We start from the raw sequence: 15,684 nt of genomic DNA, 5'->3' as shown, positions 1-15,684 counted from the left end.
TTTTAAAAAAATACAAATTTATTTTTATTAACAATTGCTGAACAATGCATGGCATGGCTTTATAAAAATTGTTTCAAACAAGGTTTACAAGAGCATGTTGTAGATATGCAATTCCATGATTAGGACTTCATTGAAAGCAATATCTTCATTACCAGCAACTTTTACAGTTACGTTTACACCCTAATCAAAAATTCTAAAAAGTTTAAATGCTTTTTCTAAATGAATACCATCAATATTTTAGTTTAGGTCAAAATTTCAACAAGTGCACTTTTTCCATTTACCGTCCATGAAAGGCTCATTAAACAATATAAATTGGTTACAAACCAAACTTGTTTCATTTCCCAAACTTATGTCCGAAGTAGGGTGGGAATCATTTGAATCTCGTTGTAACCAACTCAAACTTGTTCTTTTTTTTTATAAAATGTCCAAAAATCTCGTTCCACCTTACCTTTCTGAAATGCTCCTAGTTACCACCAATGAACAATCATACATATTACAATATCAAAACTGTTAAGAGCTTTCCCCTAGCTTTATACCCATGGGTAAATGTATATTAAAAATTTCTTTCCTTTTATTTCCCCAAAATTTAAGCCCTTTTTAAAAAGTCTTTAAAAATGGAAATTTTGCAAAATCCCTTTTAAAAATTTATCGTAAATTTTTTAAACCCTTTTTCGCATAACATTCAAAAAATTTCCGGGGGAAAAAAAAAAAATTTTCCTTTGGTGAAAAAGGAAAATTTTAAAATTTTCACAACATCTGTGGACCAATTGTAGTTCATTTGCCGATGACATTTTTTCTAAGAATATCATACCTTCACCTATTGTGTTTAAGGACAAAGGGATGCTGCTCATCCCATTTATCTTGACTGTTCATTTTATCAAAACATAAGACCTCAGCTGATAAAATGTATATATGTATATATAATTCTCATGTTCATTAAATACTAATCATTTTGGTAACACGGCACTTCAAGACTCAGGTAATGAAAAACTATTTCTTGCAGTTCATAAATATATTGAAAAATGGAATCACTGTGACTCACTGTTATTAAGGATTAAGTCACAGGACTTCTTTTTTCTGTTCTTTTCTTCTTCTTTACAGCTATAGTTATATAAGCAAATATAGAAAACTATGGATACCCTAAAATGGCTGGGAATTTATTTTTCGGACTGCGTTCAGTGAATGCCACTCTCTATTGATGATCTCTCCTTCCATGTATCAACACGACCACTAAACTTGTCTAATGCATATGAATTTCAGTTACAAATTTTGTTATTAAAACAAATGGATTTACTCAGAACGCTCCAAATGGCAAGGCTCATTTTTAATATTGGTGACAAGGTGTCATTGGTTACTCTGAACGAACCTAATGTTAAATAAAATATTAGAATGTGATATAAGTCTCCGAGAAAAAATATTTAATTTTAAAATTAGATAGTAGCATCCGACCAGTCATTAATTATGGTACGGCTTTACACGGGAATTAAAACGGGCATTTGAAAACGTAAATAAACGAAATTTGCACGTTTTTCGTGTTAAACCACATACGACAGGTAATTTAATGGCTTTATTTATTGAAAAATTTACGATTAAGTATGACTATTCTCCTTCAAATTTATATCAGATGTAGTTAAATTAGAAGAAATGGTCCTCCGTACTGGTACCAGATAAAATTTATTTTTGTCAAAGTAGCTGGTAGTGGTGTCCACGTGATAGTGATACTAATTAGACTTTTAGGCGAGTTATCGGGATAATTTTGGACAGGTGATGTCTTTTTCCAACAGTTGTCAAAGCGTTGTTGCTGGATAAATTAGACTGCATTATTATATTTTTGCCACATTTGTTAACAGTTTCACCAAGATGTGCTTTATCATTACGGATGTTGATGCGTCGGACTAGTAATCTAAAGATTGCTGGCCAGCTGGGTTCAAACCTTGTTGGGGCCAAGCTGTTGTTTCTTTGAGCAAGAAACTTTACATTCATTGCTTAATTAGTACTGGTTGGATGGTTCCAGGAATGGATTTGAGAGTGTTTCAATAAGATTAAACCTTTCAACACAATCAAACTTAAAAATGAATTTGTATTAACTGATCAGGCCCATCTTCCTAGGTGTTAAAACAAAAGGCAAAGATATGAATTAACACACACAAAATGCATGCATAGTTGATATTGAACAGTACTTTATTTTTACAATTTAATGAATAAATATATGATGTAAGTTTTGAGTCCAAGTCAGTCTCAGACCATACATTTTTCTCACCCTGTGATATGTTCTGAAATTATTTTTATCATGCTTTACAGAATTTTTTATGGATAGGATAATGTATTATAATTTTTTTTTACGTATGATTTATAAAGGTCAAGGATGAACAATGAGACAGCTAAAGTTTTATTCCGAGAAGGAGCAACTTTTGTGTTACTGGATATGCCAGAGGGGTCCGAGTTTGGCATAGATTACAACTCCTGGACTACAGGGCCTAAGTTTAAAGGGGTAAAGATGATTCCCCCAGGAATACACTTTGTTTACTACAGGTACATATTACACATCATAAATCTAATGCTTTTGCATACTTTTTAAGTTAATAATAATATTTTTTTATCCCATTTGAGTGAATAATAATGATAATTTTTGGTCGTTTTGCAAAATAAAAAAAATATTCTGGGTAAAAGGGAGTGAGGGAAAGATCTGATATTTTGCTCACAAGTTAATAGTCCAGACCTACATCAAATGGTAAACAAGTATTGAAAAAGTTTTAATGTTTTAATCATCCTTCATGTTAAAAAGCCCTCAGTAGGGTCCTTGTAAGTGATATCTAGATTCTATATTATATGGTTTTTCAAATACTGTTTGAATGACCCTGTATTTTATGATTAGAAAAGTAAATATTGTTGAAATATTTAACAATTTCAGTGCAAGGAGCAGCTCTCTAGGTGGAATGAGGACAGGTTTCTTCCATAACTTTTAAAAAAAGAAAAAAAGTTCCCGCTCAAGAAATTGGGGGCAAATACCAAAGAAGGTAAAAAGTATCAAAATTGTTTAATCAAATTTATTTTGTTTAAAAAAGGATACATGGATTTCAGTTTTTTATTTCTGAAAATTCACACATAAAGGGGAATATTTGGTTTTGGGAACCAGAGGCAGTTGTGATTTACCTTGTTGCTTGAATGAACTTATTTTCATCTTCTAAATAGAACAGCCAGTATTAGGGGCAAGTTTCATTTGACTGATACTCAATCACAATCCAGATTTACATGTAGTATCTAATTTAAGGAAAAGCACATTGAATGAAAAAAAAAATATTTACAAATGTATGCAAATAACATAAAAAGGCATACTGGAATTATTTTACATTCTTTTAGATATATCTGTAGAACCTGTCTCACCAGAGGATCAGGAAAGAGTTATGTCTAATATGAAGGAATTGGACCAATATCTTGGACCTTACCCTTATGAAAGGTACTTTTGGTATATTAATATAGAAAGTTTAGATCTCTGACCATCCTAACATAATGTGTCATAATGCTGTTTTTGCATCTTTGGATCTCTTTAACTATTTTTTAAGCTGGAAGGTCAAATTCATTTTGATAGTAACTGTGTATAAAGTTTTATCGTTTCAGACTAACCGAAAATAATCTTCCAGTGTATTTATGTTTTAAATCTTTTTTTTCTCTTTCACATCCCTGTTTGGCTTTTTGGTAACATTTGAAATCCAGTTTTGTAGGTATTTTTTCAGGTCTTAGATTAATAAGAAAATTTAAAACTTTCTTTAAGGGAAGTTGTCACAAACAGACAAGTTTCCAAATTGGCTGTTAAGATCATGAAATTTTAGAGTGCATAGCCGAATGCAATTGATTTCCTACACAAATTTTGTGTGAATCCAACATAATTTATTATTTATCATAATTTTAATCAAAGATAAAAACATGAAATAATTCTCAATGTATAGTTTATTGTTATTATTTTTCTATTATTTTTTATAGCTATAAGAAATGGGTATCACTAACCAATCATATAACAGAGGACTTGTTGTCAAGGTTACAGCCTGAATGTGGAACTATAACATCAGTGACCCAGTTTGAATCACCGTCTAGCAACAGTGAAATGAGGCGCGAGGCTGCAGAGAAGCAATTATCTGAGGAGGTAAGTCCATTGATGGTTTTTCTATTTAATTTATAAGTTTCAATATGCATACAGGGTGAAAATTTTGATTTGATAAATTATAAATGACAAAGCTAAATCTTATCAGTGTCATTGAAAAATAGGAAAGAAAAAGTTTGGTATTTAACTCAACCAACAAAAATCAATGTGCAAAGGTTCATTGGGTCAAATTCTACATTTTGTCAGAACCATCTTTTCTTAAATATGACATAAGACACTCTGTCTGTGTCTTGGAAAAGACTGACCATGACATGTCCCACATGAATCATGCATTTCAAGTGAATAAGCCATCCTCCTAGCTTATAGAAGGTTGGTGTATCTATCCAGCTTCTCTCTTGTGTCAGAAATAATTCATGCATTTGAGGCGCTTGAGGTTTTATTCCACAAATTAAGTTTTCTATGTCACTTTTATAGTGAACTTGTGTTGTAAAACTTGGCCAAAACAAATTCTAGGATGCAGACCTCTGACGGATTTACATAAGCAAAACTTTTTCCGTTCACAATTAAGGTTGAGCGTATAAATTACATTTGTAAATCTTAAACAGTATTATGTAGGAATTAAAAGATCTGTAAAATCTCCTATCAGTAAACTTTTAAGGTGCTTACCAAGTTATTTAAAAAATATTGTTGTATGAATAATGAAAATTAAATAACTGATACAACATAAGACAAAGTTATGATGCTGTAGCAAGCTCAGATTCTAATTTCTGTAACCATAGATTATGTTTATATCTGTTTTATACCAGTGGTATTTGTATTTACCAGGGACAATCACCAGACACAAAAGCAAAGAAACATAAAGGTCTTCCAAAACTGAATAAAGTTGCTGGTACGGGAATGAGGTTCACAAAGATACCTAAACAGAGATATCCAAAAGATGCCAGCCCTCAGGAGATCACAAAACACAGCATTGACTCCACATTTATACTTGAAACACTTCTTTCTACTGCCTATGCAGCAAACAATAATGAAATTCTTGGTGAAATTCAAATTGATTTTATCTGCTTTCTGATTGGTCATGTGTATGATGCTTTCGACCAATGGAAAAAGTTGGTACATCTTATGTGCAGTAGTGAGTCTGCATTGAATTCTCACAGCGAATTGTTCATGGATTTAATATCAGTGCTTCATTTTCAGGTACATGAAATTCCAGAAGATTTCTTTGTTGATATCGTGTCAGCTAATAACTTTTTAACTTCAACTTTACAAGAGTTCTTTTCAAATTTAGAGGAGGGAAATGGAGATAGTAGTCTTAGACAAAGAGGGAGAAAATTTCGCGAACATTTAACAAAAAAGTTTAAGTGGGACTTTATGACAGAACCAGATGAGTATGCACCTGTTATTGTTGATGCATGAATACAAAAAAGTGTATGTAAGATAACAGAACTGTGCCAAGAATTCCCACAACTAAAAACCACAACAACTGTAAACTCAGTCAAAATTTGTTACTATTTTCTATTAATTCTGACCAGATATCAATCAAAAACTTTTAGTAAGATATAAATGCACTCTCTTTTTATCCATATTAAAAGTACATGTAGTTGTTTAGGAAATAGATATCAATTTTAAGTGCATTGTTGTAGAATAATGCACGATTTAAGTTCAAATGCGTAGTAATATAAAAAGGAAGGATGATAGGCGTTAGTGATTAATTACAAAACAATAAACTGCTTTGTAAGCAAGCAAAATATATATCTATATCCATTCTTATATATGCTTATGGGAAATAGAATTGATCTATGACGTCATATGAAGTGTAAGCATTTCTTTTTTTAGCTGTGCATATATCATGTAATAATGCACTTGACAACCCTATCTGTTAGATAGGGGAATCCCTATCTGTTAGATAGGGGAATAGTGTGAAGTGTGTTAGAATGATATACAATGTATCTTGAAATGCTTTGAGAAGTCATGATTCGCATACCCAATACAATACAGCTAAGTCAGCTTTTAGTCTTAACAGACACTGTTACCTGCTTAAATTTATTGTGTAATTACTGAATCCCTTCAGTGATACTGAACGTAACATTTCCAAATTAAAAGTTCAAGAAATAAATTAAAAGGCATGAGGTAGACATAGATAATTCAATTGTATTTTAACCGTTACCCTGCCAGAACAGAGCTGTTTCATTTTGACATACCAGTACCCAATATTGGTGATGGACAGTTTAGAAAATGAAAGCTGGACAAGTCAGTTTAAGAAATTCTTCATGTTCTTCTATCTGCAACTGTTTTTATTGATTCAATGGAAGAGGTGAAGAAAAGGAGGCTATTTTTAAGAGTAAAAAAAATCCAAGGACTTTTTAATAACCTTTTTACAGAGTGCATATAATTATTTTTAAGATAACAATAAACGGATAAAAGATTGTGTGATGTTTTATGTTTTCATTTCTTTTTCCAAGGGATCACACTGTCAATTTTAATTGATAACATTTGCTTCAGATTTGACATTGACAATCTTTTGCCAGCTAGCAATATACTTAAATTTCATAAAGACATATAATTTCCCATTATAATAAAATGAAATAATAGTTAGCATGTAATTGTCTTAACTTATTAGTGACAATATGTATAATATCAGACATTTCTACTCAGGCCTCAGAAACGAGTAAATTTTTCCTTCCCTAAAAAGAGCAACATAAGAGTGTTTTTTAACATTTAAATAATGGTTGACAAGAATATTTGATGCTTATCACGGAAAGAAAATAGGGCTGAATGTGAAATTATATTTCATTTGTCATAAAGTAGCAAAATGTGAATAAAGTAGTATTTTGACTTCAATACAAAATACCAAATTGCTTTAACTGTTCAAATTGCTAAATGGCAAAATAAGCAAAAGATGGTTTAGTTTATTGCTCAATGAGTAACCTTATGGAAATAAAGAAGCTTTTGTGAAATATAAGCGTTTCAAGGGTATAATGGGATTTAACAAACCATGTGCCTGGTAAAGTTGAGCCTTCAACAAGTGCTTGCTGGGTGATTGTCTCCCACTCTACACACTTTTATATCATTGTTTTGATAAAATAAATACCCAGGAATATTTGCAGTGGTCTAAGTAGTTTAGTAAAATACAACCAGTTTCATTCAAATAACCAGCATATTCTTGTTAATATGTCTTTTGATAACAATATACATGTACCTTAATCTATACCCATACCTGCAGCTCACTCCCAAAAGACTGTTTTGGAAATTCAATTTCTGGATAAAGAATCTACTTTATTCAAGGAAACAACTGGTTCTTGTTTAAGGCATTAAGCATCATTTCACATGTCTATTGTTTTTAGTCTCGTCTGAAAGATTTGGCATTTTTTGGTTTTGCTGGTGACCCCTGGATTTCTAGTTAATGTTACTGCAAAACCTCTGCACCAGCTACAGGTCTTTAGCATTACATGTGTAAATTAATTAAATTTTGATATCCTCTCCTATTACATAACATACAAAACAAATGGCACTTTAAAATATAAAGACTAAATATGCAATCTCTCACTACTGATGTCTCTTGTGTATGACCCAAGAAGGAACATTATTTTCCCTTTCTTGCTGCTAATAATGATCTTACAATAATCCCAAGTCCTCCAAAATACAAGCATCTAAATGTATATTCTCTGTGAATGTATAACCTGGGACACAGTATTATGGGATATGCAACTGGATATTAATGTCAAAATATCATTAATTATGCACGCGTCGCCTTTTTCACCTTGCTGATCACTGTGAAAGGGAAATTATTGTACGTTGAAAGGGAAATTATCGTACGTAGAAATCTTCATAAAGTATTAAAAATTTCAAATATAAAGCTGTATACTTTTTACTGTTCTTCTGTATTTAAATGGATGTTACAAAATACATATGTATATCCATGTAATTTTTTTATAATAAAAGAATTTATAAATTATTTCAATATTATGCTTAGTGAGCGCCCCGCTGTCAAATAGATTGCAGCGTAAGATTACTGATCAAGTGGGTACATATAGTTGCCTATCCGTTATATTGAGTCCCAGGTATAACATACTAGTATCTAAAGCTAAACAACCCATGGTGATAGCCCTATCTAAAAGATCTTACCTCAAATGAAGTACGCAGGTAGTCCAATTTAGCTCACACAACCTACAGTGATACCCCTTTCAAATAGATCTTATTTCAAATAAAGCATAGGGAAAACACCAAATAACCAACAAAACAAATAATGATTGTTATTATTTATTTTTGTTGAAATTGTAAGCTTACATTACATAGTCAATAACAAAAAATATTCTTCTATCTATAATTATTATATACTATAATTTACAATGTAAAATCATTCACACTTTCAGCTCTCTTACATAAAGTGTTTTATTATATATCTATATATATACTTGGAAAGTTTCAACATGAAACTGGGCATGTATGAAACACAAATTCAGTAATACTCACATGTATTTTATGAAAGTGGACAATTTACAGAACAAATTTTTTGATATAGCAAACAATGAAGGGGGGGGGGGGGAAAGGAGACGGAAAAGGGAGATAATTTTAAGTATCAAGGGGTATCAAGGGAAAAATGCAATTTCTTTCAAACTAAAAGTAATCAACAGTTGACTATAACATCATTATCTGTCCTGGCATGCTTGACCTATTACGACAGGCATGTTTTTCTATAACATTACCAGCTAATCAAAGACTTTCTCAACATTGTTGGATCTTCTTTAACCACTGAATTTCTAAAATGGATTTGTCCAGCTTCCATTTTTGGAACTGTCTAATATTAAATAGTAAAACAACAGTATTGAACCTGGTTGTGCAGGCTGGCCTGGCTCTATACTGGTGGCAATTGGGAATCACTTTGGGTTCCAGCAGGGTATTAGTTAATATCACAGATTTACCAGATTAAACCACAAACTGTAATCTAATTCAGTGGTATAAGCAAGTACATGTATGTGAATTAGCAGTTCAGTACTGGTAATAGTTCCAGTACTGGTATTTGTTTGTTCATTGGGTTTTACGTCACACCAACACCGTATAGATCATATGGTAACGTTCCGGCTTTACTGGTTGAGGAAAACCTAAGACGCCCTTCCGTGCATTATTTCAGGAACGAATGGGCACCTGAGTAGAACCACGAGGTTCCATAAGCTAGCTGGATAGCTTCCTCACATGAAAGAATCCAAAGTCCCTGTCGGGATTCGAGCCCACAGCGGTGACAGGCAAGTGGCGTACTGGTATTTCTTCCAGTTCTAATGTCTTTCACCCACATTGCAGTCCATGATCAGAGCAACAGATACTTAAAAGGTCAACTATAATGCACCAATAGAGTCGAGAAAAGTACAAAACATTAAAATTATTTCAGAAATAAATGTAGCACTTAAATATCACTTAAGCAATAAAAGGACTTTCTGCATTTGGAATAAGATCTGTAACACCAAATTTTCAAAGAACATTAATATATAATTAACAATTCCAAAGTCAACTCAAGAGGGTCAGTCATACAACTGAAGTGGCTAAAGGTCAACGATATTCATTTTTTTTCTAATGTAACCAATGTCACATTGCCTCAAACGCAATATAAAACATAAATAGGAAAAACCATTTTTTGCTGTTTTTAGTTTCACAAAATTTCAGTAATTTCTTTCCTTGCATTATAAAAAAATACAATAATACATAAAACATTAATATGTACTTTAGAACTTCCAGTTTCTATTACATATGAAAATAAGTATAAACTTTACTTCCCTAATAAATTCAATACTTGACCTTTATATCTTTTCTGTTTCTGATATTTTTTTTTCATAATTCAACCATTCATACAGTTTGCATTATTTCTGCGGTTTTTGTATGTATGTATTCTAGGCTTAATGAGGGTCAATCGGCTCTTTCCGGCACTGAGAGTACAGACCCTGGACATATCACAATTCATGTCCTTCAATATTATTATCTGCCAAAAGGTGACCCTATAAATTTTTAATTCCGTAATTAAAATAAATAAGTACGGAACTAGGTTGTTGTGATGCTTATTATTTTGATTCATTTTTCCCCCTTATACATTTGCTCTCAAATACATGTATACAAAACCCTAACACTGCTGTATTTCTTAAATGGACTTGTCCAGCTTCCAATGTAGAGACAGTTCATTTTCAATTTTGGGGATGTTGAAAAGAATATTTAAAGTTGATCAGTCAACTGTGTAGAGCCTGGTCAGACTGCACTGGTGTGCAAGCTGGCCTAGCCGTACACTGGTGGCAAAGCTTATCACATTTCATTCCAGCAGATAAAGGGGGTAATAAACTCTGAAACAAACTATGAAAAATACCCAACAAAAATCTCTCCTTTATACAAACTGTTTCAATAATAATAATAATAATAAAAACACTTGTAAAGAGAAAATACAAATTTTTTATAAACAAATTTTAATTTTTTTACATATACTCTTAGAAAAAGTGTTCCAGTCACTCAAAAATCTATACAATAACAATTACTGTATGCATAAAGTGTTTATATGATTGTTCATAAATCAGCATAACATTATTATATATATATATATAGTATAAGATGACCACTGGAAAGTAGTGGGTTTAATACAAGAAGTGGGAGGGATCAGGCCCATTTTGTACAATACAGTGGGAGGGGCCACTAGTTTGCACATGTAGTGGGTGGGGGCACAGCATGTTGTACTTTCAGTAGAAGGGGTCTGGTCAAATAAGAATATGTAATGAAAGGGGCCAGATAATTTTGTACAAGTAGTGGGAGGGGCCAGATCTGTACAAGAAGTAGGAGGGCCTTAATATATTATTTTATACATGTGGGAAGGGCCAGACCGCCTCTTTCATATTTCGATTATTTACATCACACTGTAAAACATTACAACATGGAAATATATATAAATATATAGAATTCTCAAAAATGTGCATTTACTGGGTGCAATTCTCATTAAGCAGCTCTGAAACTGGATAAAGGGATAGGGTATTTATACATACTTTATTGTATGAGGCTTACGCATTCTGTTCCCTGATCTTCCATGTGGGTCTCGGCATTGAGCCAGGCAAGCAAGCATGTCAAAGAAGTGTAAAGGTCAGTATTTTGATAAAATACAAAGCAAAAGATACAGTTTTTACATTTAAAATTGCACATTGGAAGCCCAATAGCTTTAAATTTTCCATATAAAGCATAATCCTCCAAATAAATGAGTGTTTAATCATTTTATCTAACAAAATTGTCATGGCAACAGTGGAAGAGGGATACATTAGAATTTAAATTCTGATCGAAATTCAAGAATCTTTTTTGTACAGAATTTTTAGGTCACCAATGAGCCTGTATATCAATCCTAAATTATTAACTGGTATTTGTTATGTTTTTTTTTTAAGGAAAATAATTTTCAGAGACTATTTTACATCAGTGACCGAAAATTGGACAGTCAATGTAAATTAACAGTGAAACAATGTTCTATAAAAGCTAATAGATCTTGCAAGGGATTCAAAACTATGACTTAGGCCTTAAAGAAATGAATTACATTTTTCTGTTAACTGGTTTGAAAAACATTACAGTAGATACAAAGGATATGTAGTAAGAACTTCATTCTCCCTATAAAGAATATTGATACAATCAAATGCTTATTGGTGTTAAATTTTTCTTAAAAAAAAAAAAGTTTTCTGTTGCAAAATTAGAAGGCAATACTTTATAAACTGGTAAAGTTTCTCTATCTGATATCTGTTCAATACACTTAGTTAGAATACAATAATTATTCACTCAAAATAAAAAAAGTGTTTTGGCCTTATTATACTGTACCCTAAAAGCACCAAAATATTTTTAATCATTTTTCACAGCAAAAAACAAAACATACAAAAAAACATATCCAGTAAAGTAGTACAATTATATACATGGAAAGATGTAACATGTAATAACACAAAGAAAAAAAACCCCATCTATACACAGCACTAGACAAAGAAAAAATAAAGAAAAAATATTTTACAAAAGAAATCGTACATGGGCGTACAAAACGCGGGTCAAAGATCTCTAGAAAATAGCACATGAAATAAGTTAATAAAGTTGAACATGTATACATCAATAAGATAATGATATCACATATAGAATTCTTTATTCTGATCAACAGAATCAAAACAATAAATTTTAAGGGGAGGGCGAAAAAAAACACAAAAATGACAAAGAAAAAAAAAATAATGATACAAGTCTATACAAAATGAGTACTTTTTCATGTTTGATATAAAATAAAAAAAAAAATTGTGAAAATATTAAATGAAATCAAAATTTTGCTTTGTTATACTTCAATAATAAGAATGAAAATGGAGTGATAAAATATGCTGTAGATATTCTAAGCTTCAAAACCCACTCATGATGGTTTCTGATGTCATAAAAATTTGAAAACTTTCAGAAGAAAATCACCTGTATTTTACAGATAGTTATTATCATGATGTATCTTTTATAAACTTTGCTAGAAACATTTGATTACTTTTTAAAAAAAAGAGGGATTATCAAGCTTATTCTTTGTTTTAAATACAGGATTACATGTACATGGAAAGATGTAACAGGAGCAGTAGTCCAGTGGTAGGACGCACGCTTAGGGATCGAGAGGTCCCGGGTTTGAACCCCACCAGGGGCACTGCTAATTTCCTTGAGCAAGAAATTTACCTGCGATTGCTTCACTTCAACCACGTGTAAATGGGTACCTGCGAGGGTGGTATAATTCCGTTGCGCCAAAGTGTCGGCTGCACTAAGCGGAGTTAAAAGACTCCCCAGGGAGATTGATAGATAGATACCAGTAGCCCGATGACCAGGGGTAATAGCTGTAAAGTCGGTGAACGTGCATGAGCATGAAACTTAGAATATAAAGTGCAATTACTTTACTTCCAGCACAAATCTTGCTCTTATCACTTGATACAAGTGACGAAAGCTTAATGATATAGTTCTATTATAATGCAATCTTGATTTTTAGGTGCCCAGATAACAGTATAGTCGCATCTAAAAAGAATGCCGCTTGAAGTTCTTATTTAAGACCATTGTTGACAAAATATCTTGAAGCAATGGTGTAAACATTATAACATGATACAGGGTTTTCATTATTAACAGATTGGCAATCCATATCGTCGGTTGAAATGCTGTCAAAATCCATTTATTTTCAGCCTGTAGATTAAATTATCCCCCTTGACCCTTGGCCAAACTGTTGTTTTTTTTTGTTGGAATATCTTTTGCCTCAGAAAAAAATGAAGACACTGTAGGATAAAGTGTGACACTTGCAATAAGCTCATATTCCTGAGAGTGTGAAAAAATTTACCATCCAGTTTCATCTAGATATATACATCTGTGCTGTTATTTCATATTTATGTTGTTGTTTTTTTTTTTGTATTAAAACGACCATGAGTGGGTCAGTAGATTAAACAACTGTTCAAGTTTGTTTATTTTCAGGGCTTTTTTAAAAATCAGTCCATATTTCAATCAATCTTGTCAATGTTAGCTAACATGATGGCCTACACATGAGAGTATTTACATGGAAAACTTTTTCTGCGTTTTTGTGTTGACAGCATTGCTCAAAGACAGACCTGCAAAGTCCTGTGTTTATTTTGGCAAGGAGGAAAATGTTTGGCATTTCCTTTCTATGTAGTCTAGTAAAAAAATAATTTTATATTGAATTTTCAAACTAGTAAACTTTATGCATTTCCTTCTTAGAAAATAGATTTAATAAATGCATAATGAAAACTTTATACATTTCCTTTCTATGTATGTCTAGAAAAAAGATTTACTAAGAGTAGTTGGTAAAGTGATGCATTTCCTCCCTGCAATGTTTTAATTTTTCATACCTTAAAAAGTTAGAAACTTTAATTCAAGATACCAAGTTAAAACACTCTTATTTTTTCTTAAAAATTCTGATAGCCAGCAAAAATGAATGAAACTTAAATGTGTTCACCTATTGCAAGAAGTAACTAATTGGTAAAAAAAAAAAAAAACTGTTCATATGAAATGAGGAATGACTCATGTAAAGAAATGTGTTAGAAAATGTTAACAAATATTGTTCAAAACTTGAAGTGAGTACAACTTTGTATGGTCATTTTTTTTTTCATGTAAAAGCAATACAAAATTATATACATTAGTTTCATTACCGATCTATATAATCAAATTACTACTTTTATAACCAATTGTTTTGCGTCTGTTACACTTTTTAGTACAATTTATACATATGAAACTGTACTGAGTTGAAACACGACAATTCAAGTTCCATTACTGCCAGCTTGTTGGTAGCTCATTCGGTCATTCCATAAGACTCACAACTGTTCTAAAATTATTGCATTTACAAAACTAAGTACAGAACACTTTTTTCTTATAAATGCATAACTATCAAATGCCTCAGTTACTAGAATTCTTCTTGTTTCATCCAAACAGATCAAAATTAGGAAACGACTACCTTTGTTCACATTTTCCAGCACATCCATTAAAATATTTTTGTCATTTTATATACAGACGATAGGTTATTGCCTATATTGTAAGATACTGTATGTCAAAGTTTGTCAAAAAGCCTAAAGAAGAAAATACAAAAAAGAATGTTAATGTTTTTAGTACATGATTCTATACAATAGACAATGATCGACAAAATGGCTGGTATACCTCAAAAAAAGAAAAAAAAATTGGTGGATCCAGCACTTTTATATATATAAAAAAAATCTTATATAAGAAAATAGATATCAATTATATACTATAGCACAATTTTTATTTTTTGAGCCTTCTACGCTAAGTCTGTTTTACAAACGTCTCTAAAATCTCCTCTGCCATTGCCATGTTATTTTTAGCAACTCGTAACGCTTCAACGACTTTTAGTCGATTATATCCTTTACCAACTAGGGCTTCTACGTGTTCTTCATTAATACTGTCTAATATACTGTTTTCTTTATTTACATCGTGATTTTCTCGTAATCTCTCGCGCCTAGCCGGCAATGGTATGTCTGTTGAACTGCTTGCATCAGGGCTTCTACAAGATAAATATACGAAAATAATTTATACTGTTAAAAACATGGGTGCAAGTTAAACATGTATTAGCAAAACATGAATTTAGCATTATTTTCACTGGTTTTATATAGTGCTTTCAGGAGTTTTCAAAACCTAAACTTCGTGCAAATGCATGAAAACTTGTACCCATGTACAAATGCTTTCAAAAAGACCAAAATGCTTTAAATAACTCATTACTTTCAGTGAAATGATGTAAGCTTAAAGGTCTATAAATTCCCGAAAATGTTCTTGGTTTTTCCTCATTTGTTTTTGGTGTCTTGTTACATTATCCGAAAAAGTACACATTGGCCATATATCAAAAGCACCTCCTTCACTTCCTTTGCTTTTTCTTAATGAGTGCATGCATAATGATATACATGTAGTAGTATTTTATTTATGTTTTCAAACCTTTATGACATATTATTTCACAAGCTCCCCTCAATGTAGTATAACATTTTTTTTATTTCATTTTTTATTATCATGTTAGAATTATAACAGATATTTTTTTTGGAATGTAGTACAATTATGTACAATTCATCATTCAAATGCTTTGTATTAAA

The 15,684-nt window shown here is 31.6% G+C and overlaps 2 protein-coding genes across 5 annotated transcripts in view; one reads left to right on the top strand and one right to left on the bottom strand.

Annotated features, from left to right (window-relative positions):
* The first annotated feature begins 1,413 nt into the window (after positions 1 to 1,413).
* LOC132736828 (protein AAR2 homolog) lies at positions 1,414 to 6,489 on the top strand. The gene is made up of 6 exons (XM_060724043.1): positions 1,414 to 1,553; positions 2,359 to 2,532; positions 2,912 to 2,964; positions 3,331 to 3,457; positions 3,982 to 4,141; positions 4,925 to 6,489. The coding sequence occupies exons 2-6, from the start codon at positions 2,366 to 2,368 to the stop codon at positions 5,513 to 5,515; spliced, it is 1,098 nt and encodes a 365-aa protein (XP_060580026.1). The 5' UTR covers positions 1,414 to 1,553; positions 2,359 to 2,365; the 3' UTR covers positions 5,516 to 6,489.
* Positions 6,490 to 8,343: 1,854 nt separating this feature from the next.
* The window catches only part of LOC132736830 (E3 ubiquitin-protein ligase CBL-B-B-like), a 44,139-nt gene continuing 36,798 nt past the window's right edge, over positions 8,344 to 15,684 (bottom strand). For all 4 annotated transcript variants that reach the window (XM_060724046.1, XM_060724047.1, XM_060724048.1 and 1 more), the window contains one exon: positions 8,344 to 15,107. In XM_060724046.1, the coding sequence (XP_060580029.1) occupies positions 14,870 to 15,107 (238 nt within the window). In that variant the 3' untranslated portion in view covers positions 8,344 to 14,869. The remainder of the gene's footprint in view (positions 15,108 to 15,684) is intronic.

The sequence above is a fragment of the Ruditapes philippinarum genome, unplaced genomic scaffold (genome assembly GCF_026571515.1).
Source record: "Ruditapes philippinarum isolate M1 unplaced genomic scaffold, ASM2657151v2 ctg2521_1_1_1_1, whole genome shotgun sequence".
NCBI classification, from domain to species: domain Eukaryota; kingdom Metazoa; phylum Mollusca; class Bivalvia; order Venerida; family Veneridae; genus Ruditapes; species Ruditapes philippinarum.
The sequence above is the reverse complement of the archived record's forward strand: the minus strand, read 5'-3'. Positions and strand labels throughout refer to the sequence as shown.